The 23,970-nt window shown below is 41.9% G+C and overlaps 1 protein-coding gene across 7 annotated transcripts in view; it reads right to left on the bottom strand.

Annotated features, from left to right (window-relative positions):
- The window catches only part of ppp6r3 (protein phosphatase 6, regulatory subunit 3), a 153,673-nt gene that overhangs the window by 13,970 nt on the left and 115,733 nt on the right, over positions 1-23,970 (bottom strand). For 6 of the 7 annotated variants that reach the window (XM_068046415.1, XM_068046409.1, XM_068046408.1 and 3 more), the window contains 7 exons: positions 22,935-23,065; positions 22,431-22,558; positions 17,776-17,926; positions 15,581-15,678; positions 8,599-8,797; positions 2,798-2,914; positions 2,005-2,091 (listed from right to left, as the gene is read on the bottom strand). In XM_068046415.1, coding sequence (XP_067902516.1) covers positions 2,005-2,091; positions 2,798-2,914; positions 8,599-8,797; positions 15,581-15,678; positions 17,776-17,926; positions 22,431-22,558; positions 22,935-23,065 — 911 coding nt within the window. The remainder of the gene's footprint in view (positions 1-2,004; positions 2,092-2,797; positions 2,915-8,598; positions 8,798-15,580; positions 15,679-17,775; positions 17,927-22,430; positions 22,559-22,934; positions 23,066-23,970) is intronic. The other variant, XM_068046414.1, reaches the window with a different exon arrangement.

The raw sequence follows: 23,970 nt of genomic DNA, 5'->3' as shown, positions 1-23,970 counted from the left end.
TGCCAAAGTCATAGTGAAAGAGGAAGTAGTTGAGACACTGGATGGGCTAAAAATTGATAGAGGTGGTGTTATACAGGCTGGCAGACCAGGACCAGATGAGATGTATCTGAGGATACTGATGAAAGTAAGGGCGGAAATTGCTGAAACACTGGCAATAATCTTTCAATTCTCTTTAGATACAGGGGTGATGCCAGAGGACTGGAGAATTGTAAGTATTAGTCTTGTTCAAAAAAGGGCGTAAGGATAAGTCCAGCAACGACAGGCCAGTCAGTTTGACTTCGGTGGTGGGAAAGCTTCCAGAAATGATAATCTGGGCTAAAATTAAGTCACTTGGACAAATGTGGATTAATTAAGGAAAGCCAGCACAGATGTGTTAAAGGCAAATTGTGTTCAACTAACATGATTGAGTTTTTTTGATGAGGTGGTAATACAGTTCATGTGTTATACATGGACTTCCAAAAGACGTTTGATAAATTTGCCACATAATAGGCTGCCAGCAAAGTTGAAGCTCATGGACACTGGCAGCAACCCGAGTAGTGGTCAACAGTTGTTTGTTGGACTGGATGAAGGTATATACAGTGGGGCTCCCCAGGGGTCAGTAGTATGACGGCTGCTTTACTTGACCTATATTAATGACATAGACTTGTGTGTACAGGGCACAATTTCAAAATTTGCAGATGACACAAAACTTGGAAATATTGTAAACTGTAAGTATAGCGATAGACTTCAAGAGGACAGACAGGTTGGTGGAATGGGTGGACATGTGGCAGATGAAATAGAATGCAGAGAAGTGTGAAGTGATTCATTTAGGTAGGAAGAATGAGCAGAGGCAATATAAAGGGTACAATTCTAAAGGGGGGTGCAGGAACACAGTGGCGCGGGGCTACATGTGCACCAAACATTGAAGGTGGCAGAGTAGGTTGAGAAAGTAGGTAATAAGGCATATAGGATCCTTAACTTTATAAAGCGGCATAGAGTTCAAAAGCAAGGAAGTTATGGCGAACCTTTATAAAACACTGGTTCGGTCTCAATTGGAGTATTGTATTCTGGACATCACATTCAGGAAGGATGTGAAGGCATTAAAGAGGGTGCAGAAAAAATTTACAGGAATGGTGCCAGGGATGAGGGACTTCAGTTACATGGATCGATTTGAGAAGCTGGGCTGTTCTCCTTAGAGAAGTTAGTGAGGAGATTTGCTAGAGGTGTTCAAAATCATGACGGGTCAAGACAGAGTAGGTAGGAACTGTTCCCATTGATGAAGGGTCAAAAACAAGAGGACACCAACTTAAAGTGAATGGCAAAAGAACCAAAGATGACATAAGGAAAAACTTCTGTACGCAGCGAGTGATTAGGATCTGGAATGCACTGCTTGAGTGTGTTGTGGAGGGATAAGTATCTGAAGAGAAAGAATTTGCAGGACTATGGGAACGGGCTGAGGAGCGGAACTAGCCAAGTTGTTCTGGCAGAGGGCTGGCACGGACACGAAGAGCCCAATGGCCTCCTTCTGTGCTGCAACCATTCTATGAATTTAAAAACAAAAATAGAATTAAGATTCTCATGTTTCCTAATAACAAATCAATGGCCAACATTATAATGGTCTTCATTAATCCAGGTGTATAATTTAAACCAAGGCAATAAGTAATTTTCCTTTTTTGGAATTATTCGAAACCCTAGTCAATTTAGTTTGTTAGGAATCCGAGGAAAGGTTCTAACTCTACTTTCAATGGATATACCATAGTACAAATTAATAGTTTGTCTCTGCTCAGAAAAGAGGCAATGTCATGTTGTTAAATAGTTTAGGCTTTAATACTAACAGTGTATTTAATTCTTGTTTGATTATGCATGACACCAGTATTTGAAACTAGTTGCCAGAGATGGCAGTTAGATAATGCATTGTCAGCCTCAATCATTTATACTTATGCCCATGCATTTTCCATTAAAAAATGGCATGGAACTATAAGAAAATAAACAAACAGTAATGCAGCGACTGCAATAGAGGCTTACTTGACTTCATCCATTGACGTCATATCAACAGGCCCATTCAAGGTGTCTTTTGTTTGAGATTTTATATTCCCTTCAGAAGGCTTCAAGCTGTTGATAGAATAATGTGTTGAAGATGGAAGCTGAACTGTAGTATGAAAATGCATTGCAGGTGACATTCTAACAATCAATTTTAAACTTAAAATTGAAAATCATTTGCTTTTAACAATGATATATGCATGCATCACTCACTGAAGCAAAAGAAAACCATAAATCATTCCATTATCAAAATTGTATGTGGAGAAAGAGTGAAATGGTACAATTCATGCTACAGTATAAATGATCACACTGTACTATCTAAATGAAAAGCCCTCTGGTCTTCATTCTTCGCAGCTGCAGTTGTGTCAACTATGATTGGTTAACTTGGAAAAACTTTGGATTTATCACCCCCCAAAGTATTGTTTCCATATAAAATACAAGTCATGTGCAGCATCAACCTGTACTGAAACTTTAGCCCTCATGCCAGTTGAGGGATTTCAGTCGACCAAAATTAGAAATTCTTTTCATAATTCAAGCAGATTATTGAATTTTACACACTAAGCACAGGTAATTAAGATGCCAATAACAAGCTTTAAACTAAAATTGACTAAAGTGGAAACAAAGCTAATGTAGCAAATAGCCCTGTTTCAAGCCTGCTTGCACATTGCAAATACAAAGCAATGGGCCCCTTTTGTGTAAGCAAACTAGTAAACTACATGTTAATCTTTCAGATTTTATCAGGCATGGTTAAATTCATGATAATTTGAAATGTACATACCCATCTGTTCGATAATCATTAGACTGTGACGTTGGAGCCAGTTTAGAAGTTTCTAAGTTTTCCGTTACCACATATTTTGAAGAAACATCTTCAGAGGTAGACAACTTTACTTCCTCACTAAACAGAAAAAGGCAAGTTGGTCAAACACCTATAAAGTTTTCAAAACAATAAAATGCATGTTCTATTTCACAAGTGTTATGAAATTTACTCCAATCATGCAGTATACGAAAATCCTCATGCAAATGGAAGAAAAGCACGAATAAATGAGGATCAGCTTGCAGATACTTTAAACTTTAATGCAGTATTTTGGATGTTGTCTCAAAATCATGCCATATGAAAACAAATCTATGACCACATAAGGCTGTTTCTTTACACATAAAGCACTGAATTGATTTACACTTAATTGTAATACATACCAATAGGATTTCAACACTCTGAAGCCACAAGCACGAGAGAAAGAGAAAGGAAGCTTAAATTGCGAAAGACTCCAACTAAACTATGATTTAGTTTTTGATTTTCAAAAAGTTTCACTCAAATGTTACTGAATGCAAACTACATTAAACCATCCGACATATTTCCATTATACTGTAAGAAGTCATTACTCTAATGTTTCCACCAAACAGCATTAAGTTGAAGAAAACACAATAGATCAAAAGCGTCATCATAAACTGAATAGACATTTTGCTAGTTTTATGTCACAAATGCAATATTCTAAAAGATAATTAAAACACAAACTAAATACACAAATGTTAATTTTTTAAAAATTCATTCATGGGATGTGGGTGTCACTGGCAAGGACAACATTTATTGCCCATTCCTAATTGCCCTGGAGAAAGTGGTGGTGAGCTGCCTTCTTGAACCACTGCAGTCCATTTGGGGTAGGTATACCCACAGTGCTGTTAGGAAGGGAGTTCCAGGATTTTGACCCAGCGACAGCGAAGGAACAGCGATACAGTTCCAAGTCAGGATGGTGTGTGACTTGGAGGGGAACTTGAAGCTGGTGGTGTTCCCATGTTTTTGTGGCCCTTGTCCTTCTAGTTGGTAGAGGCCGCGGGTTTGGAAGGTGCTGTCTAAGGAGCCTTGGTGCATTGCTGCAGTGCATCTTGTAGATGGTACACACTGCTGCCACTGTGCGTCGGTGGTGGAGGGAGTGAATGTTTGTAGATGGGGTGCCAATCAAGCGGGCTGCTTTGTCCTGGATGGTGTTGAGCTTCTTGAGTGTTGTTGGAGCTGCACCCATCCAGGCAAGTGGAGAGTATTCCATCACACTCCTGACTTGTGCCTTGCAGATGGTGGACAGGCTTTGGGGAGTCAGGTGGTGAGTTACGCACTTCAGGATTCCTAGCCTCTGACCTGCTCTTGTAGCCACGGTATTTATTTGGCTATTCCAGTTCAGTTTCTGGTCAACGGTAGCCCCCAGGCTGTTGGTAGTGGGGGATTCAGCGATGGTAATGCCATTGAATTTCAAGGAGAGATGGTTAGATTCTCTCTTGTTGGAGATGGCGATTGCCTGGCACTTGTGTGGCGCTAATGTTACTTGCCACGTATCAGCTCAAGCCTGGATATTGTCCAGGTCTTGCTGCATTTCTACACTGACTGCTTCAGTATCTGAGGAGTCACGAATGGTTCTGAACATTGCACAGTGAACATCCCCACTTCTGACCTTATGATTGAAGGAAGGTCATTGATGAAGCAGCTGAAGATGGTTGGGCCTAGGACACTACCCTGAGGAACTCCTACAGTGATGTCCTGGAGCTCAGACGAATGACCTCCAACAACCACAACCATCTTCCTTTGCGCTAGGTATGACTCCAGCCAGCGGAGGGTTTTCTCCGATTCCCATTGACCTCAGTTTTGCTCGGGCTCCTTAATGCCATACTCGGTCAAATGCGGCCTTGATGTCAAGGGCAGTCACTCTCACCTCACCTCTCCAGTCCATGTTTGAACCAAGGCTGTAATGAGGTCAAGAGCTGAGTGGCCCTGGCGGAACCCAAACTGAGCGTCACTGAGCAGGTTATTGCTAAGCAAGTGCCGCTTGATGGCACTGTTGATGACACCTTCCATCACTTTACTGATGATTGAGAGTAGGCTGATGGGGTGGTAATTGGCCGGGTTGGACTTGTCCTGCCTTTTGTGTACAGGACATACCTGGGCAATTTTCCACATTGCCGGGTAGATGCCAGTGTTGTAGCTGTACTGGAACAGCTTGGCTAGGGGTGCAGCAAGTTCTGGAGCACAGGTCTTCAGGACTATGGCTGGAATATTGTCAGGGCCCATAGCTTTTGCAGCATCCAATGCCTTCAGTCGTTTCTTGATATCACGCGGAGTGAATCGAATTGGCTGAAGTCTGGCATCTGTGATGCTGGGGACTTCAGGAGGAGGCCGAGATGGATCATCAACTTGGCACTTCTGGCTGAATATTGCTGCAAATGCTTCAGCCTTATCTTTCGCACTGATGTGCTGGGCTCCCCCATCATTGAGGATGGGGATATTCGTGGAGCCACCTCCTCCAGTTAGTTGTTTAATTGTCCACCACCATTCACGGCTGGATGTGGCAAGACTGCAGAGCTTAGATCTGATCCGTTGATTATGGGATCGCTTAGCTCTGTCTGTCGCATGCTGCTTATGCAGTTTGGCATGCAAGTAGCCCTGGGCTGTCGCTTCACCAGGTTGACACACCTCATTTTGAGGTATGCCTGGTGCTGCTCCTGGGGGATATGCCGGGCCATGAGGTTACAGATTGTGGTTGAGTACAATTCTGCTGCTGCTGATGGCCCACAGCGCCTCATGGATGTCCAGTTTTGCATTGCTAGATCTGTTCAAAATCTATCCCATTTAGCACGGTGATAGTGCCACACAACACGATGGACGGTATCCTCAATGTGAAGGCGGGACTCCACAAGGACTGTGTGGTGGTCACTTCTACCAATACTGTCATGGACAGATGCATCTGCGGCAGGCAGATTGGTCAGGACGAGGTCAAGTATGTTTTTCCCTCATGTTGGTTCCCCCACCACCTGCCGCAGACCCAGTTTAGCAGCTTTATCCTTTAGGACTCGGCCAGCTCGGTCAGTAGTGGTGCTACTGAGCCACTCTTGGTGATGGACATTGAAGTCCCCCACCCAGAGTACATTTTGTGCCCTTGCCACCCTCAGTGCTTCCTCCAAGTGGTGTTCAACATGGAGGAGTACTGACTCATCAGCTGAGGGAGGGCGGTAGGTGGCAATCAGTAGGAGGTTACCTTGCCCATGTTTGACCTGATGCCATGAGACTTTGTGGGGTCCAGAGTCGATGTTGAGGAGTCCCAGGGCAACTCCCTCCCTACTGTATACCACTGTGCCATCAACTCTGGTGGGTCTGTCCTGCCGGTGGGACAGGACATACCCAGGGATGGTGATGGCAGTGTCTGGGACATTGTCTGTAAGGTATGATTCCGTGAGTATGACTAGGTCAGGCTGTTGCTTGACTAGTCTGTGGGACAGCTCTCCGAACTTTGGCACAACCCCCCAGATGTTAGTAAGGAGGACCTTGCAGGGTCGACAGGGCTGGGTTTGCCATTGTCGTTTCCGGTGCCTAGGTCGATGCCGGGTGGTCCGTCCGGTTTCATTCCTTTTTATTGACTTCGTAGCGGTTAGGTATAACTGAGTGGCTTGCTAGGCCATACCAGGTAAGGACAGATTTCCTTGGCAGATATTCATATACCAGGTGATACCAGAAAGTTCCAATTTCAGTTTTTCATTTTTTGAGATCTGTTTAATCAAGCACATCTCAAATTCCTTCCATCTCATCCAAATTAACACTTGACAATATTTAAAACTGCATCCAAGTAACTTGTCATGTGGAGAAGGGACACTTTCTCTACTTCACTGAAATGATTCAGTGCCATCAATATTTGTCTCGAAAGTATTAATTTCAGAAACTATCTATATATGCGAGAAAATTGTTAGTGAAATTTAAAGCTATTCATTTTACTAAACATTCAGGTCAATTATATGGATATATAAAAACAGCTTAGTTTTTGCATCAGTGAGGCGTTCACGAACAAGGCTAAATTAGATAAAGACCCAATCTCAAATCCATGTTTTAAAAAAAAAATACTAATGTTGTACTACCATAGTTCTCATCATTTCTGCAGTGGGGTTCATGTAGTTATTCTAGCTGTTTTTTTTTAATATATTCAAACACATGGATAAAATTTATGTACTTCTTGCACTGGTAGTTATTTTACATTGATTTGCAAGAGCTAACTGTTCCATCAATTCTTTTCAAATTGGCAAATAACAGGCTTGCATTCTGCCAAGTGTTTTTCAAAAAGAAACTGACTGCAGCACAGTTGATATTTAAAGGACTGAGCTACAGTAAAACTGATAGTCTGAATTGAGTTGCATTGTATTGAATTAAACTTCTGGTACCAATATGTCACCAGATTTGCAATGTAATGTTATGTGTTGTCACAAACAAACCTAACATTTTAGCTAGGTATATCATCTGACAAAACATGTACAACAGCATCTGCAACACAAAGTAATATTGTCTGAATAAAATATACACATTTAAATTTCCCTTCAAGACCCAAGGTCCATCCAAAAGCAGCAAAGTAATGTTAAATTAATAAAGAAACTTTGGTTAGATCATTTTTGGGACCGTTGTACATCGTTCTGGTTGCCATACAACAAAAAGGACACAGCACTCATGAAGGTGCAACAAAACGATTATGAATGCTTTCAGAATTGAAAAGACGCAACTATCAGGAAAGACTGAGCAGATTGTGGCTTTTTTCCCTGGAAAGCAGAAGACAGAGGGAGACCTAACAGAACTTCAAAATTGTGAAATAGTTCAATAGAATGGATGTCAGAAGTCCAGAACAAAGAGCCATAAATGCAAGAGAGCCGCTAACAGATCAAAAAGAATTTATGAAGAATTTCTTTACACGGTGTGGTAAAAACATGGAACCCACTGCAACAGAATGGTTGAAGCAGATAGCACTGACATTAAGGGGAGGCTTGATATATAAATGAGAGTAAAGGGATTAGAGGAATATGTGGGCAGGCATAGAGGAGGTAATTAAGCTGGGAGGAGACTCATGTGGAGCATAAACACAGGCAAATATCAGATTGGCTGAAGGGCCCTATTTAGCTATAGATTCTATGTAATTCTATGCAATCCAGCTCAGAGACGGCAGTTATTCTTACGGATGTAATAAATGTTTCTACAGGTCTTCTTTTGACTCCTTGCAGAAACCCACATTATAAAATGCACTAATAGCTTGCTGATGCAAGGAACAACTATCGATTTAGATTGCAATACCTGAAGAAATGAGGGTATCAAGAAAATGCAAGGCAAATAAGTCCCGAGTTGTAGAAATGAAAAGGCACCCCCCACCAAAATTTGCTACTTCACTCCACAGAATCATAGAATGGTTACAGCACAGGAGGCAGCCATTTGGCCTGTCGTATCTGTGCCAGTTCTCTGAAAGACCAAACAAGGTTTCTGAAACATTTGTAACCCTTCAAATCTTCTACTTCTCTGCATCAGGTAATTCAACCCTCCCTCATTTTCAGTCAAAATCCAAATCAAATTCAATAAGTCTAGGAAAGATTGGACTATTATGAAATGTTAGCACTTTTGATCCAAATATTATGGACAATCACTAAATTCCTTCATGAGAATCTGACTAAGTCATTAAATGCCCCAATTCAATTTTAGGGGGTAATAGAAAAAATGTTTACTACATATTCAAAAAAAGCTAAATACAAGAATGAAACACAATAGTCTGAGGGATTTCAGTACATTCAACCTACCTTTTAAACACAGCAGTTTCAGTTTTGGCATCTACAGTAAGGCTGACTGTCTCTTTCATGGAGCCATTTGTAACTGTCTCTGTTATTTGGTCGGTAGCCAACTCCTCATCTTCTCCATCGGACAAGTTGGCTTCTATATTTAATGTGGTTGACACTGCTCTTTGTTCCTTGCAGGCAAGCTGTGAGGTTGCAACAAAATCTGTAGTTTGAAGACAGGATTAAAGATCTGTAGAGCTCCACAACTGGGCATATTAGATGGAGATCACATTTGAAAACTTAGGTTGACCATCACCTCAGATAATGTACAATGCTGTAATATGTTTTACTTCAAATTATTTGTTTTACATGGTACCTATGCTGTCAGATGAGCCAACAGTATTTTTTTTTTAAAGCATGGTTGAAGGGTGCAATCTGAGAATAAGAATATATAAAGCAAATAATTTCAAAATTTGTATCAAGTTTTATGATATTCCTTTCCTCCAAATAAACAAATTTATTTTCAACTCTGGAAAGCAATACTTTTACATTTTATATAAGTTTTTTTTTAATATGACAAGATAGAAAGAATATTAAAAAAAATAGGAGATAATTGATAAATTAATCAAACTTAAAGATAAAACCCTGGTCCGTCTGCATTGTATACATACATTAAAAGTCATAAGGGAAGAGATAGTAGAGGCACTATGATATAATAAATCCATAGAAAATTCAGAATGCCAGAGGAATGGCAGACAGCTAATGTAGTCAAAAGGAAATAGAACAAGTCTAAAGTATAGATCAATTAGCTTAATGTTAGTAGTAGGAAAGATAATAGAATCCTTACTCAAAAATGCAATAGAAAAATATCTAGAAACTGAAAATATAATAGTCAGCATGGATTCCAAAGGGGAAGAAAATACTTGACCAACATTATAGAACTCTTAAGTAACACACGGTAGTTAAGAGTAATGCAGATGTATTACATTTCCAAAAGCCTTCAATAAAGGTACCACATAGTGGACTCAAGTTTAAGGTCAGAACATGTGGAGTCAGGGGACAAGTAGCAGAATGGATAGCAAGTTGGCTACAGAACAGGCATTAAAGCCAGTTACTTGGGTTAGCAAATGGTGGTGTTCTACAAGGATCAGTGCTGGGACCAATTGTTCACCATTTAGTTGGACCATTTGGTCTTGGAATCTAAGTGCAATTTTGAAATTTATGGATTATATCAAATTGGGGGATGTCGTTAATACAGATGGGATCTGTGATAAGATACAGGAAGACATTAATAAACTTGCACAATGAGCAGTTAATTAGAAAATGAACTTCAAAATAGATAGATGTGAGGGGATACATTTTGGTACGAAGAATAAGGAGGTCTCACTCTAGAATATAAGTGTTGAACTGGGGTAAAAGAACAGAGGGATCTCGGACTTCAGATACCCATCTCTAAAAATGGTGACACAGGTTCAAAAAGCCATTAAAAAAGCAAACAGAGGTACCATTAACCTACTGGGTACATTCTATAGGCCACCAACTAGTGGGAAATATATAAAGGAGCAAATTTGCAGGGAAGTTAGAGAGGTGTAAAAACTATAAGTGTAGTGATAACGGGGGCTTTAATTATCCTAAACTAGACTGGGATAGTAATAGTGTAAAGGGCAGAGAGGGGAAAAGAGTTTCTGAAGTGTGTTCAGGGGAATTTTCTTGATCAGTATGTTTCCAACCCAAGGAGGAAGGTGGCATTGCTGGATCTGGTTCTGGCAAATGAGCATCATGTGGCCCAACTGTCAGTAGGGGAACATTGATCTTAGTATGATAAGGTTTAGGTGAGCTATGCAAAAGGACAAGGAGCAATCTAGAGTAAAAATACTTATTTGGAGTGCAGCCAATTTCAGAGAGAACAGATCTGACCCAGGTAAAATGGAATCTAAGATTGGCAGGCAAAACTGTAACTGATCAATGCGTTGAATTTAAAGAGGTGGTTTGGGTCCAGCTGAGGTACATTCCCATGAGGGGGAAAGGGGGGCAACCAAAGCCAGAGCTCCCTGGATGAAGGGAGAGATAGTGAGTAAGATGAAGCAGAAAAGAGTGCGTAAGCCAGGTGTCAGGTTGATAATACAAGTGAGAACCAAGCTGAAAATAGGAAGTTCAGAGGGACAGTTAACAAGGAAATAAGAGGAAATGACAAAAGAGAAAGTATGAGAAGAGACTGGCAGCTAACATAAAAAGGAATAAATAGTAAAAAGATAGTCAGAGGAGCGGTGAGGCCAAATGGGGACCAAAAAGGGGCAGAAGGCATGGCTGAGGTACTACAATCAGTACTTTGCATCTATCTTTACCAAGGAGGATGTTGCCAAAGTCACTGTGAAAGAGGAGGTAGTCCAAACACTGGATGGGCTAAAAATTGATAAAGAGGAAGCGATAGAAAGGCTGGTAGTACTTAAACTGAATAAGTCACAGAACCATAGAAAATAGGAGCAGGAATAGACCAGTCGGCCCTTTGAGCCTGCTCCGCCATTCATTATGACCATTGCTGATCATCCAACTCGGTAACCTGTTCCCGCTTTCACCCATACCCTTTGATCCCTTTAGACCCAAGAGCTATATCTAACTCCTTCTTAAAAACATACAATATTTTGGCCTCAACTGCTGTCTGTGGTAGCGAATTCCACAGGCTCACCACTCTCTGGGTGAAGATATTTCCCTTCATCTCAGTCCTGAAAGGTTTATCCCGTAGCCTTAGCTATGACCCCTGGTTCTGGACTCCCTCACAGTCGGGAACATCCTTCCTGCATCTACCCTGTCAAGTCCTGTTAGAATTTTATAGGTTTCTACAAGATCCCCCCTCACTCTTCTGAACCCCAGCAAATATAATCCTAACCGACTCAATCTCTGCTCATACGTCAGTCCCGCCATCCAATGAATCAGTCTGGTAAACCTCCGCTGCACTCCCTCTATTGCAAGAACATCCTTCCTCAGATAAGGAGACCAAATCTGCACACAATATTCCAGGTGTGGCCTCACCAAGACCCTGTATAATTGCAGCAAGACATCCCTGCTCCTGTACTCTAATCCACTCGCTATGAAGGCCAACATACCATTTGCCTTTTTTAACCGCCTGTTGCACCTGCACGCTTACCTTCAGCGACTGGTATACGACAACATCAAGGTCTCGCTGCATAGTACCCCCTCTCAGTTTATAGCCATTCAGATAATAATCTGCCTTCCTGTTTTTGCTACCAAAGTGGAAAACCTCACATTTATCCACATTATACTGCATCTGCCATGCATTAGCCCACTCACTCAATTTGTCCAAATCACCCTGAAGCCTCTCTGCATTCTTCTCACAACTCACCCTCCCACCCCAGTTTTGCGTCATCTGCAAATTTGGAGATATTGCATTTAGTTCCCTCATCTAAATCATTAATGTATATTGTGAATAGCTGGGGTCCTAGCACCGATCCCTGCGGTACCCCACTAGTCACTGCCTGCCATTCGGAAAAAGACCCATTTATCCCTACTCTGTTTCCAGTCTGCCAACCAATTTTCTATCCATCGCAATACACTACCCCCAATCCCATGCGCTTTAATTTTACACGCTAATCTCTTATGTGGGACTTTGTCAACAGCCTTCTGAAAGTGCAAATAAACCATATCCACTGGCTCCCCCTCATCACCTCTACTAGTTACATCCTCGAAGAATTCTAAAAGATTTGTCAAGCATGATTTCCCTTTCGTAAATCCATGCCGACTCTACCACTGTTCTCAGTGCTCTGCTATAAAATCTTGGATAATGGACTCTAGAATTTTCCCCACTACTGACGTCAGGCTGACTGGTCTATAATTCCCTGCTTTCTCTCTACCTCACTTTTTAAAGTAGTGGGGTTACATTAGCTACCCTCCAATCTGTGGGAACTGTTCCAGAGTCTATAGAATCTTGGAAGATGACCACCAATGTATCCACTATTTCTAGGGCCACTTCCTTAAGTACTCTGGGATGCATACCATCAGGCCCTGGGGATTTATCGGCCTTCAAACCCATTAATTTCCCCAACACCATTTCTCTACTAATACTGAATTCCTTTAGCTCCTCTCTCTCACTAAGCCCTGTGTTCCCAAACATTTCTGGTATATTTGTGTCCTCCTTTGTGAAGACAGAACCAAAGTATGCATTAAGTTGATCAGCCATTTCTTAGTTCCCCATAATAAATCCCCCTGTTTCTGACTGTAAGGGACCTACATTTGTCTTCACCAATCTTTTTCTCTTCACAATATCTATAGAAACCTTTACAGTCAGTTTTTATAAAAGCAAAATACTGCGGATGCTGGAAATCTGAAATAAAAACAAGAAATGTTGGAACCACTCAGCAGGTCTGGCAGCATCTGTGAAAAGAGAAGCAGAGTTAACGTTTCGGGTCAGTGACCCTTCTTCAGTCAGTTTTTATGCTCCCCACAAGCTTGCTCTCGTACTCTATTTGCCCCTTCTTAATCAATCCCTCGGTCCTCCTTTGCTGAATTCTAAACTGCTCCCAATCCTCAGGTCTGTTGTTTTTTTCTGGCAAATTTACATGCCTCTCTTTCTTGGATCTAATGCTATCTCTAAGTCACCAGGATCAGAGGTGATGCATCCAAGAATGCTGAGGGAAATAAGGATGGAAACAGCAGAGGTATTGGTCATAATGTCCCAATCCTTCTTAGATACAGGGGTGGTGCTGGAGGCTGGAGAACTGCAAATGTTACACCCTTGTTCAAAAAAGGGTATAAAGGATAAACTCAGCAATGACAGGTCAGTCAGTTTATCTTTGGTGGTGGGAAAGCTGTTAGAAACGATAATCTGAACAAAATTAACAGTCACTTGGACAAATGTGAATTAAGGAAAGCCAGCATGGATTTTTAAAAAAAGGCAAATCATGCTTGATTGAGTTTTATGAGGTTTATGAGCATTGATCAGGATACTGCGGTTGATGTGGTGTACATGGACTTCCAAAAGACGTTTGATAAAATGCCATATAATAGGCTTGCCAGCAAAGTTGAAGCTCATGGAATAAAAAGGACAGTGGCAGCATGGATACAAAGTTGGCTGAGCGACAGGAAAGAGCAGTGGTGAATGGTTGCTTTTTTTGGACTGGAGGGAAGTATACAAAGTGAGGTTCCTCAGGGGTCGGTACTAGGATCACTGCTTTTCTTGATGTATATTAATGACCTAAATTTGAGTGTACAGGGCACAATTTAAATATTTACAAATAACACAAAACTTGGAACTGTTGTGAAATACGAGGATAGTGATAGACTTTAAGAGGACAAAGGCTGGTGGAACGAGCAGACATGTGGCAGATGAAATTTAATGCAGAGAAGTGTGAAGTGATTCATTTTGGTAGGAAAGACAAGCAGAGGCCAATATAAAGGGTGCAATTCTAAAGGGTGTGCAGGAACATGGGGACCTGGTGGTATATGTGCACAAATCATTGAGGGTGGCAGGGCAGGTTGTGAAAGTGATTCTAAAGGCATATGGGATCCTGGGCTTCATAAATAAAGACAGAGTACAAATGCAAGGAAGTTATGATCAACCTTTATAAAACACTAGTTCGGTCTCAACTTGAGTACTGTGTCCAATTCCGGGCATCACATTTTAGGAAGGATGTGAAGGCTTTAGAGAGGGTCCAGAACACATTTACAAGAATGGTTCCAGGAATGAGGGACTTCAGTGGATAGATTGGAAGAGTTAGAGTTGTTCAAAATCGTGAGAGATCGAGATAGAGTAGATAAAAAGAAACTATTTCCATTGGTGGAAAGATCAAGAAACCAGAGGGCACCGATTTAAGGTGAGTGGCAAAAGAACATGAGCAGAAACATGTTTACACAGTGAGCAGTTAGGACTTGAATTGCACTGCCCAAGAGTGTGGTGGAGGCAGATACGATTGTGGCTTTCAAGAGAGAACTGGATAAGCACCTGAAGAGAAAATAATTGTAGAGCTGCGGGGAAAGGGTAGTGGGACTAGCTGAGTTGCTCTTCGAGAGCCAGCACAGTCACAATAGGTCAAATGGCCTCCATCTGTGCTGTAACCATTCTATGATTCTATAAAGCACTGGGCTTCATTTCAGGAGAAATAGAATTAAAAAGCAGAGAAGTTATGTTAAACTTGTATTGAACCTTTTTTAGACCACATTTGGGGGTACTGTTCTCCATATTACAAAAAAGGATATTGAGGAACTGGGTAAGGTGCAAAGTTGAATTACTAGAATGATACTGGAATTGGGAGATTATACCGAACAGGAAAGATTTGAACAGGTTGGCACTCTTTTCTCGAGAAGAATGAGGGGTGACCTAATAAAAGGATTATGAAAGGTGTTGATTGGGTAGATGTTTATAAGATATTTCCACTTGGCAGTGAGACCAGACTGGTGGTCATAAATATAAGACAGTTACTAATAAATCAAGTAGGGAATTCAAGAGTAATTTCTTTACCCAGAGAGTGGTACAATTGTGGAATTCACTACCATTAGTTATAGTTGAAACCAATGTACTCTAATTTTTTTTTGGAATGCGCAGGTGAATTGTTTAAGTGTGCAGCCCCTTTAAAATTTCTGGCACAGCCGCACATATGCGGTAAAAGGGGGCTGACTTGTGCATGGCCTAGGTGGGAACTTTCAGGTTGCTGCTTAGTCATGCAGCTTAGTGGGAAAGTTGGCTGAGATGAATAGCATGGATGCTTTTAAAGGGAAGCTAGATAAATGCATTCGGGTGAAAGGAATAAAAGGATATGTTGATGGGATTAGATGAAGAAGAGTGGGAGAAAGCTCATGTGGGCATGGATGTGTTGAGCCGAATGGTCTATTTATGATGCGATACTATCTAGTAAGCCAATTTCAAACAGGCAGAATTGCATGTTATATTTATTCACCAACACTTTTTCCTGTTTATAGGTACATTATATATAGTTTTTTTATAACATTTTTAAAAATCAATTCAACACCTGCGAAAAGTAAGGAGTAAGATTACCTTCAGAATGTGCTGTTAGACTATTGCAATGGGGATCCACTGGGTCAGAACTAGTTTCCATATCAACGGGGGAGCTACTTCTTAAAGGATCCTTTGAACTGAATCAAAAATATTTGGTTTATTTCAACTTACTCACTGATACCGTAGTGCAATATTTACCTATTAAATACACCTTTACATAACATGCAACATTATGAACGTGAGTCTGTTATCCATATAATGGGCTTGACAACATTTGAACCTGCATGCCTTCGGCATCCATACTGTGCTGCTAGGTACTTGAAAGCCCTTGGTGCACTTCTATTTTTGCAGGGAGGCAATTTCTATTTTCTCACTAAAAATGTTGTCTCTCAGCAAGAAATTCACAGAATGCTCCTGTAAGGTGGAACTGAGTCAGCAAAGGAGTGCAACAGAAGCTGGATCTAGTACATCAGTTTTGGAACTCAGGACAGGCTGAGATAGCTCCTAATAGTACCAGTGAATTGTTGTGACTGTATGCAAATTGAAGGTGGGTTCAGAAATAGAGGCAATAATGCCAAAATAAAGTAAGCAGGAGGAATAGTGTGTGAATACGCTGGTTTACTACAGTTGTCAGAAGAAGCAATTTCCTTGCTTTCCACTTGAGCAAAAAACAAGAATTCTGCCCCCAAAAGATCTAGCGATCACTGTGCCACGGATTTCCCCTTTCCCCACTTTAGTTTGAATCTGGTGCAAGAGGACCTCCAGGTATCCTGCAACAGCAATGTCATCAAGCAGGGTAAGCAACCCATCGTTAAGAATTTTCATAGACAGCAAACTAGGAAGCACAATGCACTGATTGATTAAAAAGAGAAAGATAATCATTTTGCAGAGACAGAAATAACAGGTTTTGTTTGATATTTCAGCTTTTACCTCAGTCCCAAGTCGTAAAAATTTTTTTTTTAGAAAACTGAATCCACAAATATAAAAGCAGTTTTTTCAAGACCAGAAGTTTTTCAGCAGAAATTATAAACTTAATGAACTGTTAAAAACCCAGTTACACCCCTCTCAAGAAGGTAATTTCAAGAGTTATACAGTGAGACAAACAGCCTAAAAGAGCAAGTTCTCATCAGTTCAGTGATTTTTAATTGATTGCAGTCTGCAGGGACTTCAACAATGCACCATATGGATAAGCACAGAATCACTGATAGAAACTTCTGGATTTCTGTGCTTAACTGTGCACATGCACACAGAAGCTTCTGCCAATTTCAAAGTAGTAATGATGCCAAACGCTGACAATTTCATTGTCATTATTACTGCAAAATCTGGGCTATAGCCTCTGGATAGTGATGCAACAGGAAAATGCATTTGAACTGAGAAAAAATAGTGAACAAAATGGTTAGGCTTGCCTTGCAATGGTTCAGTGAGCAAATGTATGCTGTGATGCCAACTCAGAGACCATAAAGCTTTCAGGTTCATACACTGCTAATTCAACCTGGAGCATAATACAGCTGGCTGCAGTGGTGGTGCTACATTAGGCCTAAACATCTGAGTGTTTTTGATGAAGGGTGGTGGAGCAGGGAGAGGAGAGAGAGAAAAACATTAAGTGATACAGACCCTTTAAGACTGCATTTATGCTATCATTTTTGCATCATAACCTGACTCCAGAGGAGTAATGCAAGATGGCAGCCTTACTCCTCGTGGGATGTCACATGAATTAGGGCACAGATTCTTTAATAACTGGTCTTGGACTAGTAACTGGGGCTTACAAACATTTGGACCTTTAAGCAATTATTTTGGTCAGGTGACCTTCCCTTACTCCAATACTTGCAAAACAAATTCTGCATCTTTAACAGAGGTAGCAGAGATTTCAAGTGACAATTTATGCACTGTTATAAAAAATATATTTATCATAATAGTACTAGGTAGTTTGGACAAAATCGTGGGGTTAATATATGGGGTTAAATTTATTTCAAAAGTTGTTACATTACACAGTAAAGGAAAGGAAATTGGTGTGTGAGCAAGAAACCAAATGTTAAACCAAGAAATGGGATTTAAGGAATATCCTAAAAGCATGGAAAGAAGAAATGTGGTAAAATATTCTTGGAAGGGAGTTCCAGAGGACTGACGCTTAATGCTTATGATTGGCCTCCAACAGTAGATTGGAGGGAAGCATTAATAACCATGAATACAACCTGCTACAGGATTTCTTTCTGGATGTACAAAATAAATATTACCTTAATTGAGATGAAAAATCAGAAAAAGTAGCCCATCCAGTTTCCTGCGGTACTGAGTCACCTGAACTCCACAAAATAGGTTCATTAGAATTTGCTGCAGTTATATTTGCAGTTTCCATAGGCACTTCGAAGTTTGCTGTCCATCCTGGGGCTGTAAAAACAGTTATTGCAATTAGCAACCTTTTACTACAAGCAAACAATTCAAGACGATCACTGCCTTTAATTGATGCATAAAAGGAGCTCGCTTGACTCAGTGAATAAAACCTTGGGTTGTTATGGCAAAATACCCAGTCTTTTCAATTATAGTTAATATACTTTGACAGCTCTAATTGTTGTTCATTCATTAGCTTCCTATTTTGAAACTTATTTTCTCACATGCCCTTCAAACTTGTCCCGATATACCAATGTATAATAAAAGGAGACAAGTAACTGTGCCAGAGGTCTCCATTAATGCTATTTTGACACAAGTAGTCAATTTATTAATTTTCTCTGGCAGAGGGAAGGGACATCAAAGTTTCCAGTCCTTTGCTCAAGTGCCAATTGTTCGTCATGTGATTTAGCAGGTTGTTTTTTTGTTAAATTATTTTCTTTCATGGGATGTGAGTGCTGCTGGCAAGGCCGGAATTTGTTGCTCCAGGTTTTTGATACAGCGACTGTGAAGGAACAGTGATATAGTCCCAAGTCAGGATGGTGTGGCATAGAGGGGAACAAGCAGCTGGTGGTGTTCCCATGCATCTGTTGCACTTATCCTTCTCAGTCGTGGGTTTGGAAGGTACTGTCAAAGGAGGCTTGGTGAGATTACAGGGACCATCACAGTTGAGCCTAATCTTGTCCCTATATGCCTTGTTGAAAATATGGTTATAGGTTACCAATCAGAACCAATATCAAATCCAATTGCATCACCGCAACCACCAGCCTGGCTGAGATCTGCTAACGTGGTACAGACTATGCACCAGACCTGGAATGTTTCTAATCGAGAGAGTCTGGTACAACATCCAAGGTATTTTACCCAGTGTCACTAAATTTATATTTGAATAGTTCAACGGCAACAAACTTTGTTGCAACACCTCTATGACCTTGATCTGAATCCAGTCTATACTTTTTTTTATTCGCTCATGGGATGTGGGCATCGCTGGCCAGGCCAGCATTTACTGCCCAACCTTAATTGCCCTTGAGAAGGTGGTGGTGATCTGCCTTCATGAACTGCTGCAGTCCTTGGGCTGTAGATACACCAACAGTGCTGTTCGGGAGGGAGTTCCAAGATTTTGACCAAGCGACAGTGAAAGAACGGTGATATAGTTCCAAGTCAGGATGGTGCGTGGCTTGGAGGGGAACTTTAGGGTGGTGTGTTCCCATGCGTTTTCTGTCCTTGTCCTTCTAGGTGGTAGAGTTTGTGGGTTTGGAAGGTGCTGTCGAAGGAGCCTTGGTGAGTTCTGCAGTGCATCTTTTAGATGGTACACACTGCTACCACGGTGCATCGGTGGTGGAGGGAGCGAATGTTGAAGGTGGTGGACGGGGTGCTAATCAAGCAGGCTGCTTTGTCCAATCTTCTGGAGTGTTGTTGGAGCTGCACCCGTCCTGGCAAGCGGACTGTATTCCATCGCAGTCCTGACTTGTGCCTTGTAGACTGTGCACAGGCACTGGGCAGACAGGGGTTACACGCTGCAGAATTCCTAGCCTCTGACCTGCTCTGGTAGCCACAGTATTTATGTGGCTACTCCAGTTCAGTTTCTGGTCAATGGTAACCCCTAGGATGTTGATAGTGGGGGATTCAGCGAGGATAATGCCACTGAACATTTAAGGGGAGATGGTTAGATTCTCTCTTCTTGGAGATGGTCATTGCCTGGCACTTGGATGTTGTTGAGATCTTGCTGCATCTGGACACTGGTTCCTTCAGTATCTGAGGAATTGTGAATGGTGAACATTGCACAATCAGCAGTGAACATCCCCACTTCTGACCTGATGGAGGGAAGGAAGGTCATTGATGAAGCAGCTGAAGATGGTTGGGCCTAGGACACTACCTTGAAAAACTCCTGCAGTGATGCCCTGGGACAGATGATGGACCTCCAACAACCACAACCATCCTCCTTTGTGCTAGGTATGATTCCAACCAGCGGAGGGTTTTCCTCGATTCCCAATGACTCCAGTTTTACTCGGGTTCCTTGAAGCCATACTCGGTCAAATGTCGCCTTGATGTCAAGGGCAGTCACTCTCGCCTCACCTCTGGAGTTCAGCTCTTTTGTCCATGTTTGAACCAAGGGTATAAAGTCAGGAGCTGAGTGGCCCTGGCAGAACCCAAACTGGACGTCAGTGAGCAGGTTATTGCTGAGTAAATGCTGCTTGATAGCGCTGTCGACGACACCTTCCATCCCTTTGCTGATGATCGAGAGTAGATTGAAAGGGAGATAAGTGGCCAGGTTGGATTTGTCCTTTTTATGACGGGACATACCAGGGAAATTTTCTACATTGGCGGGTAGATGCCAGTGTTGCAGCTGTACCGGAACAGCTTGGCTAGGGGTGCAGCTAGTCCTGGAGAGAAGTCTTCAGTACTACCGCCGGAATGTTGTCAGGGCCCACAGACTTTGCAGTATCCAGTGCCTTCAGCCATTTCTTGATATCATGTGGAGTGAATCAGATTGGCTGAAAAAGGGCATTTGTGATGCTGGGGACCTCAGGAGGAGGTTGAGATGGATCATCCACTCAGCACTTCTGGCTGAAGATGGATGCAAATGCTTCAGCCTTGTCCTGTGCACTAATGTGCTGGGCTCCCCCATCATTGAGGATGGCGATATCTGTGCAGCCTCCTCCTCCTGTCAGTTATTTAATTGCCCACCATTCAAGACTGAATGTGGCAGGACTGCACAGCTTAGATCTGATCCGTTGATTGTGGGATCCCTTAGCTCTCTCTGATCTGCTGTTTGGCATGCAAGTAGTCCTGTGTTGTAGCTTTACCCGGTTGAGACCTCATTTTTTAGGTATGCCTGGTGCTGCTTCTGGCATGCCCTCCTGCACACCATTGAACCAGGGTTGGTCCCCCAGCTTGATGGTAATGGTAGAGTGGGGGATATGCCGGGCCATGAGGTTACAGATTGTGGTTGAATACAATTCTGCTGCAGCTGATGGCCCACAGTGTCTCATGGATGCCCAGTTTTGACTTGCAAGATCTGTTCAAAATCTATCTCTTTTAGCACAGTGGTAGTGCCACATAACACGATGGAGGGTGTCCTGATTGTGAAGATGGGACTTCCTACCAATACTGTCATGGACAGATGCATCTGCAACAGGGAGATTGGTGAGAACAAGGTCAAGTAACTTTTTCCCTATGCTGGTTCCTTCACCACCTGCCACAGACCCAGTCTAGCAGCTATGTCCTTTAGGACTCGGCCAGCTGTGTCAGTAGTGGTACTACCGAGCCACTCGGTGATGGACTTAAAGATTTTGAAGTCCCCCACCCAGAGTACATTCTGTGCCCTAGCTACCCTCAGTGCTTCTTCCAAGTGGTGTTTAACATGGAAAAGCTCTGATTCATCATCTGAAGGTGGCGGGGGGGGGGGGGGGGGGGGGGTGGAAATAGGTGGTAATCAGCAACAGGTCTCCTTGCCCATGTTTGACCTTATATCAAAAGACTTCATGGGGTCCGGAGTCAATGTTGTGGACACCCAGGGCAACTTCCTCGTGACTGTATCTTACTGTGCCGCCACCTCTGGTGTGTCTGTCCTACTGGTGGGACAGGATATACTCAGGGATGCTGATGTCTGGGATATTGTCTGTAAGGTATGATTCCATGAGTATGACTGTCAGGCTGTTTGGCTAGTCTTTGGGACAGCTCTCCCAATTTTGGCACAAGCCCCCCAGATGTTAGCAGTTTCCGGTGCCTAGGTCGATGCCGAGTGGTCCGTCCTGTTTCATTCTTTTCCTTAGACTTCATAGCAGTCTGATACAACTGAGTGGCTTGCTAAACCATTTCAGAAGGCATGTAAGAGTCAACCAGATTGCTGTGGGTCTGGAGTCACATGTAGACCAGATCAGGTAAAGATGGCAGATTTCCTTTCCAGATGGGTTTTTTACAACAATTAACAATGGTTTCATGGTCACTATTAGACTAGCTTTTAATTCCAGATATATTAACTGGATTCAAATTTCACCATCTGCCACTGTGGGATTATGTCATCAGTAAGTTCTTTCCTACAAATTAGCAGAAATAAGCTTGGGCACAACAAACTAAGTCCCACACCACACAAATTTAGAATGTTTGACATCCAATATCAGAGATCCAACATAAAGAAAATGAAAAACTCCATTGTTGAGACTAACTGAAAGCATTTACCTCGTGTCCCAGAGGTTCTAAAGTGTACACAGAGAGTTCACCAGGGAATGGTTGTTACTAATATTTGGCAGAAGGACACTCCTTCCTCAATCAACAAACCCTTGTTGGAAGATAGAGAAAGCAAGCCCATTCCACAGTTCAAATACAATGAGGTAAGATACTATATTAAAGCATCTCAATAACACAAACTGAGTACATGGTTTAAAATTTTAGGAATGTTTTTATAGTTCACAAGAGCTTTCCTCAAATATTAAAGTTTCACAATGGTCAAAATACATCATTTTAAGATCAGCCAAAATTTATCAGGTTGCTTGCAATCACTACTTGCCATCATTTGTATCTACTTCCATTCTATCATCTGGACTGGCACGACTAGGTTCAAATGAATTATTCTGTTTATCCCCATCTTCATCTTCAGAATCTGTACTTTCTTCACTGTCTGTGCTTCCTGAACTTCTGCACAAAATAGAAAATAAAATTGTTGAAAATGCAAACTTAACCGTCCAAATTGCTTTTTAAGACTTAACTTTTTGAGAGAACAAGAGAGAAGGGGGGGCAGGCGGAATTGGGGGGGGGGGGGGGGGGGTGGTGGGGGCAAGGCGGAAGGTGAACCAGGGATGAATGCCCTCAAGGGAGCTAAAACAAAGTCCTAGCCTTGTCAAGTGAACAGGAAGAGATCGCTGTCATATCTAACAGTTAAAAAGCAATGAATTCAAATGCATAACTCAAAATTAAGCATATGTTAAATTAGCAGGAATTCTATGAATGAACAGATTCTGTCTTTTTACAAAAAATAGTTTGCTTATCAACATGCATATCCCAGCGAGCTTACCGGTGTCGATTTTGTGCATCTTGTGCGAAAGTTATATCTTTTTCATCCCAAATATCTTCTTCATCAGAACCACTGTCATCAAATTGTTGAATCCTCTCTTTACAGCATGCCTCAAATAGAGCTACATTAGCCTGGACCAAGAAGGCAAAATGTCAGAAGTTCCAAACAGGATAAAATTCAATTTAAATTTTAATATAAGGCTCCAAAGAGCTACAAACCAGCCTGTATTTCTGGGCAATTATATCCTTTCACTTCAGTTCCCAAGATAAACCCAAACTGAATTCTTCATACAAGCAAGTGAAAAGAAATAAAAAGCATAAAAATATGACTTGACTGGACTGCTTGAGGTTGGGTTGGTAGGGCAAGGAAATCGTGGGAAACCACATTTCATCAGAATACAATTCTTACACTTCTACTGCAATTGTCTTCAAACTTTGTGTGAGCATTGCTTCAATTTCAGAAAACACTTACGTATACATTGACAGAAACAATGGAAAAATTAAGTTAACAAATACAGAATAAATGTATAGAAATCTAATGGTAGCGTTCGAGGATCCACTGAACACTGTATGAAGACATTCCTGCAAGCCGAATCTTCACCCAGTCAACTAGGATTACAGCTCTGTTACGGGAGGGGTAGAAGGGTCATTTAACACCTCAGGGGGGTAGTCATCCATGCCCTTTTGAGAGTTACCCCAGGGCCAGGTAAGGGCCCCATACTGAAGGTTACAAGCCATGGCCAACGGCAGAACCAGCAAATTTTCGGAGGTGATGGCAGAAGAGCTAGAACCTGAGGGACAACCGCTGCTTACAGATGGAGGATCCTTTGAAGAAGGAAACTTTGTTTCCTTAAAGCACACGAGGAAATCAACAGGAAACTACCTCATGTACTTCTCCCCCTGGTTAGAATGCTCATTTCTCATGCAAGTTAAGAGCAACTGAGAGCTCAGGACTATGAGACATGGAGAAACGAGCAGAGGACCTACCCTTGGGCAGATCACCACGACTACAGTTAAGGGTTCCAGCAGGTTTTGGC

This window comes from Heterodontus francisci, chromosome 14 (assembly GCF_036365525.1).
Source record: "Heterodontus francisci isolate sHetFra1 chromosome 14, sHetFra1.hap1, whole genome shotgun sequence".
In the NCBI taxonomy this organism is placed as follows: domain Eukaryota; kingdom Metazoa; phylum Chordata; class Chondrichthyes; order Heterodontiformes; family Heterodontidae; genus Heterodontus; species Heterodontus francisci.
Note: the sequence above shows the minus strand (reverse complement) of the source record. Positions and strands in the feature narration are given on the sequence as shown.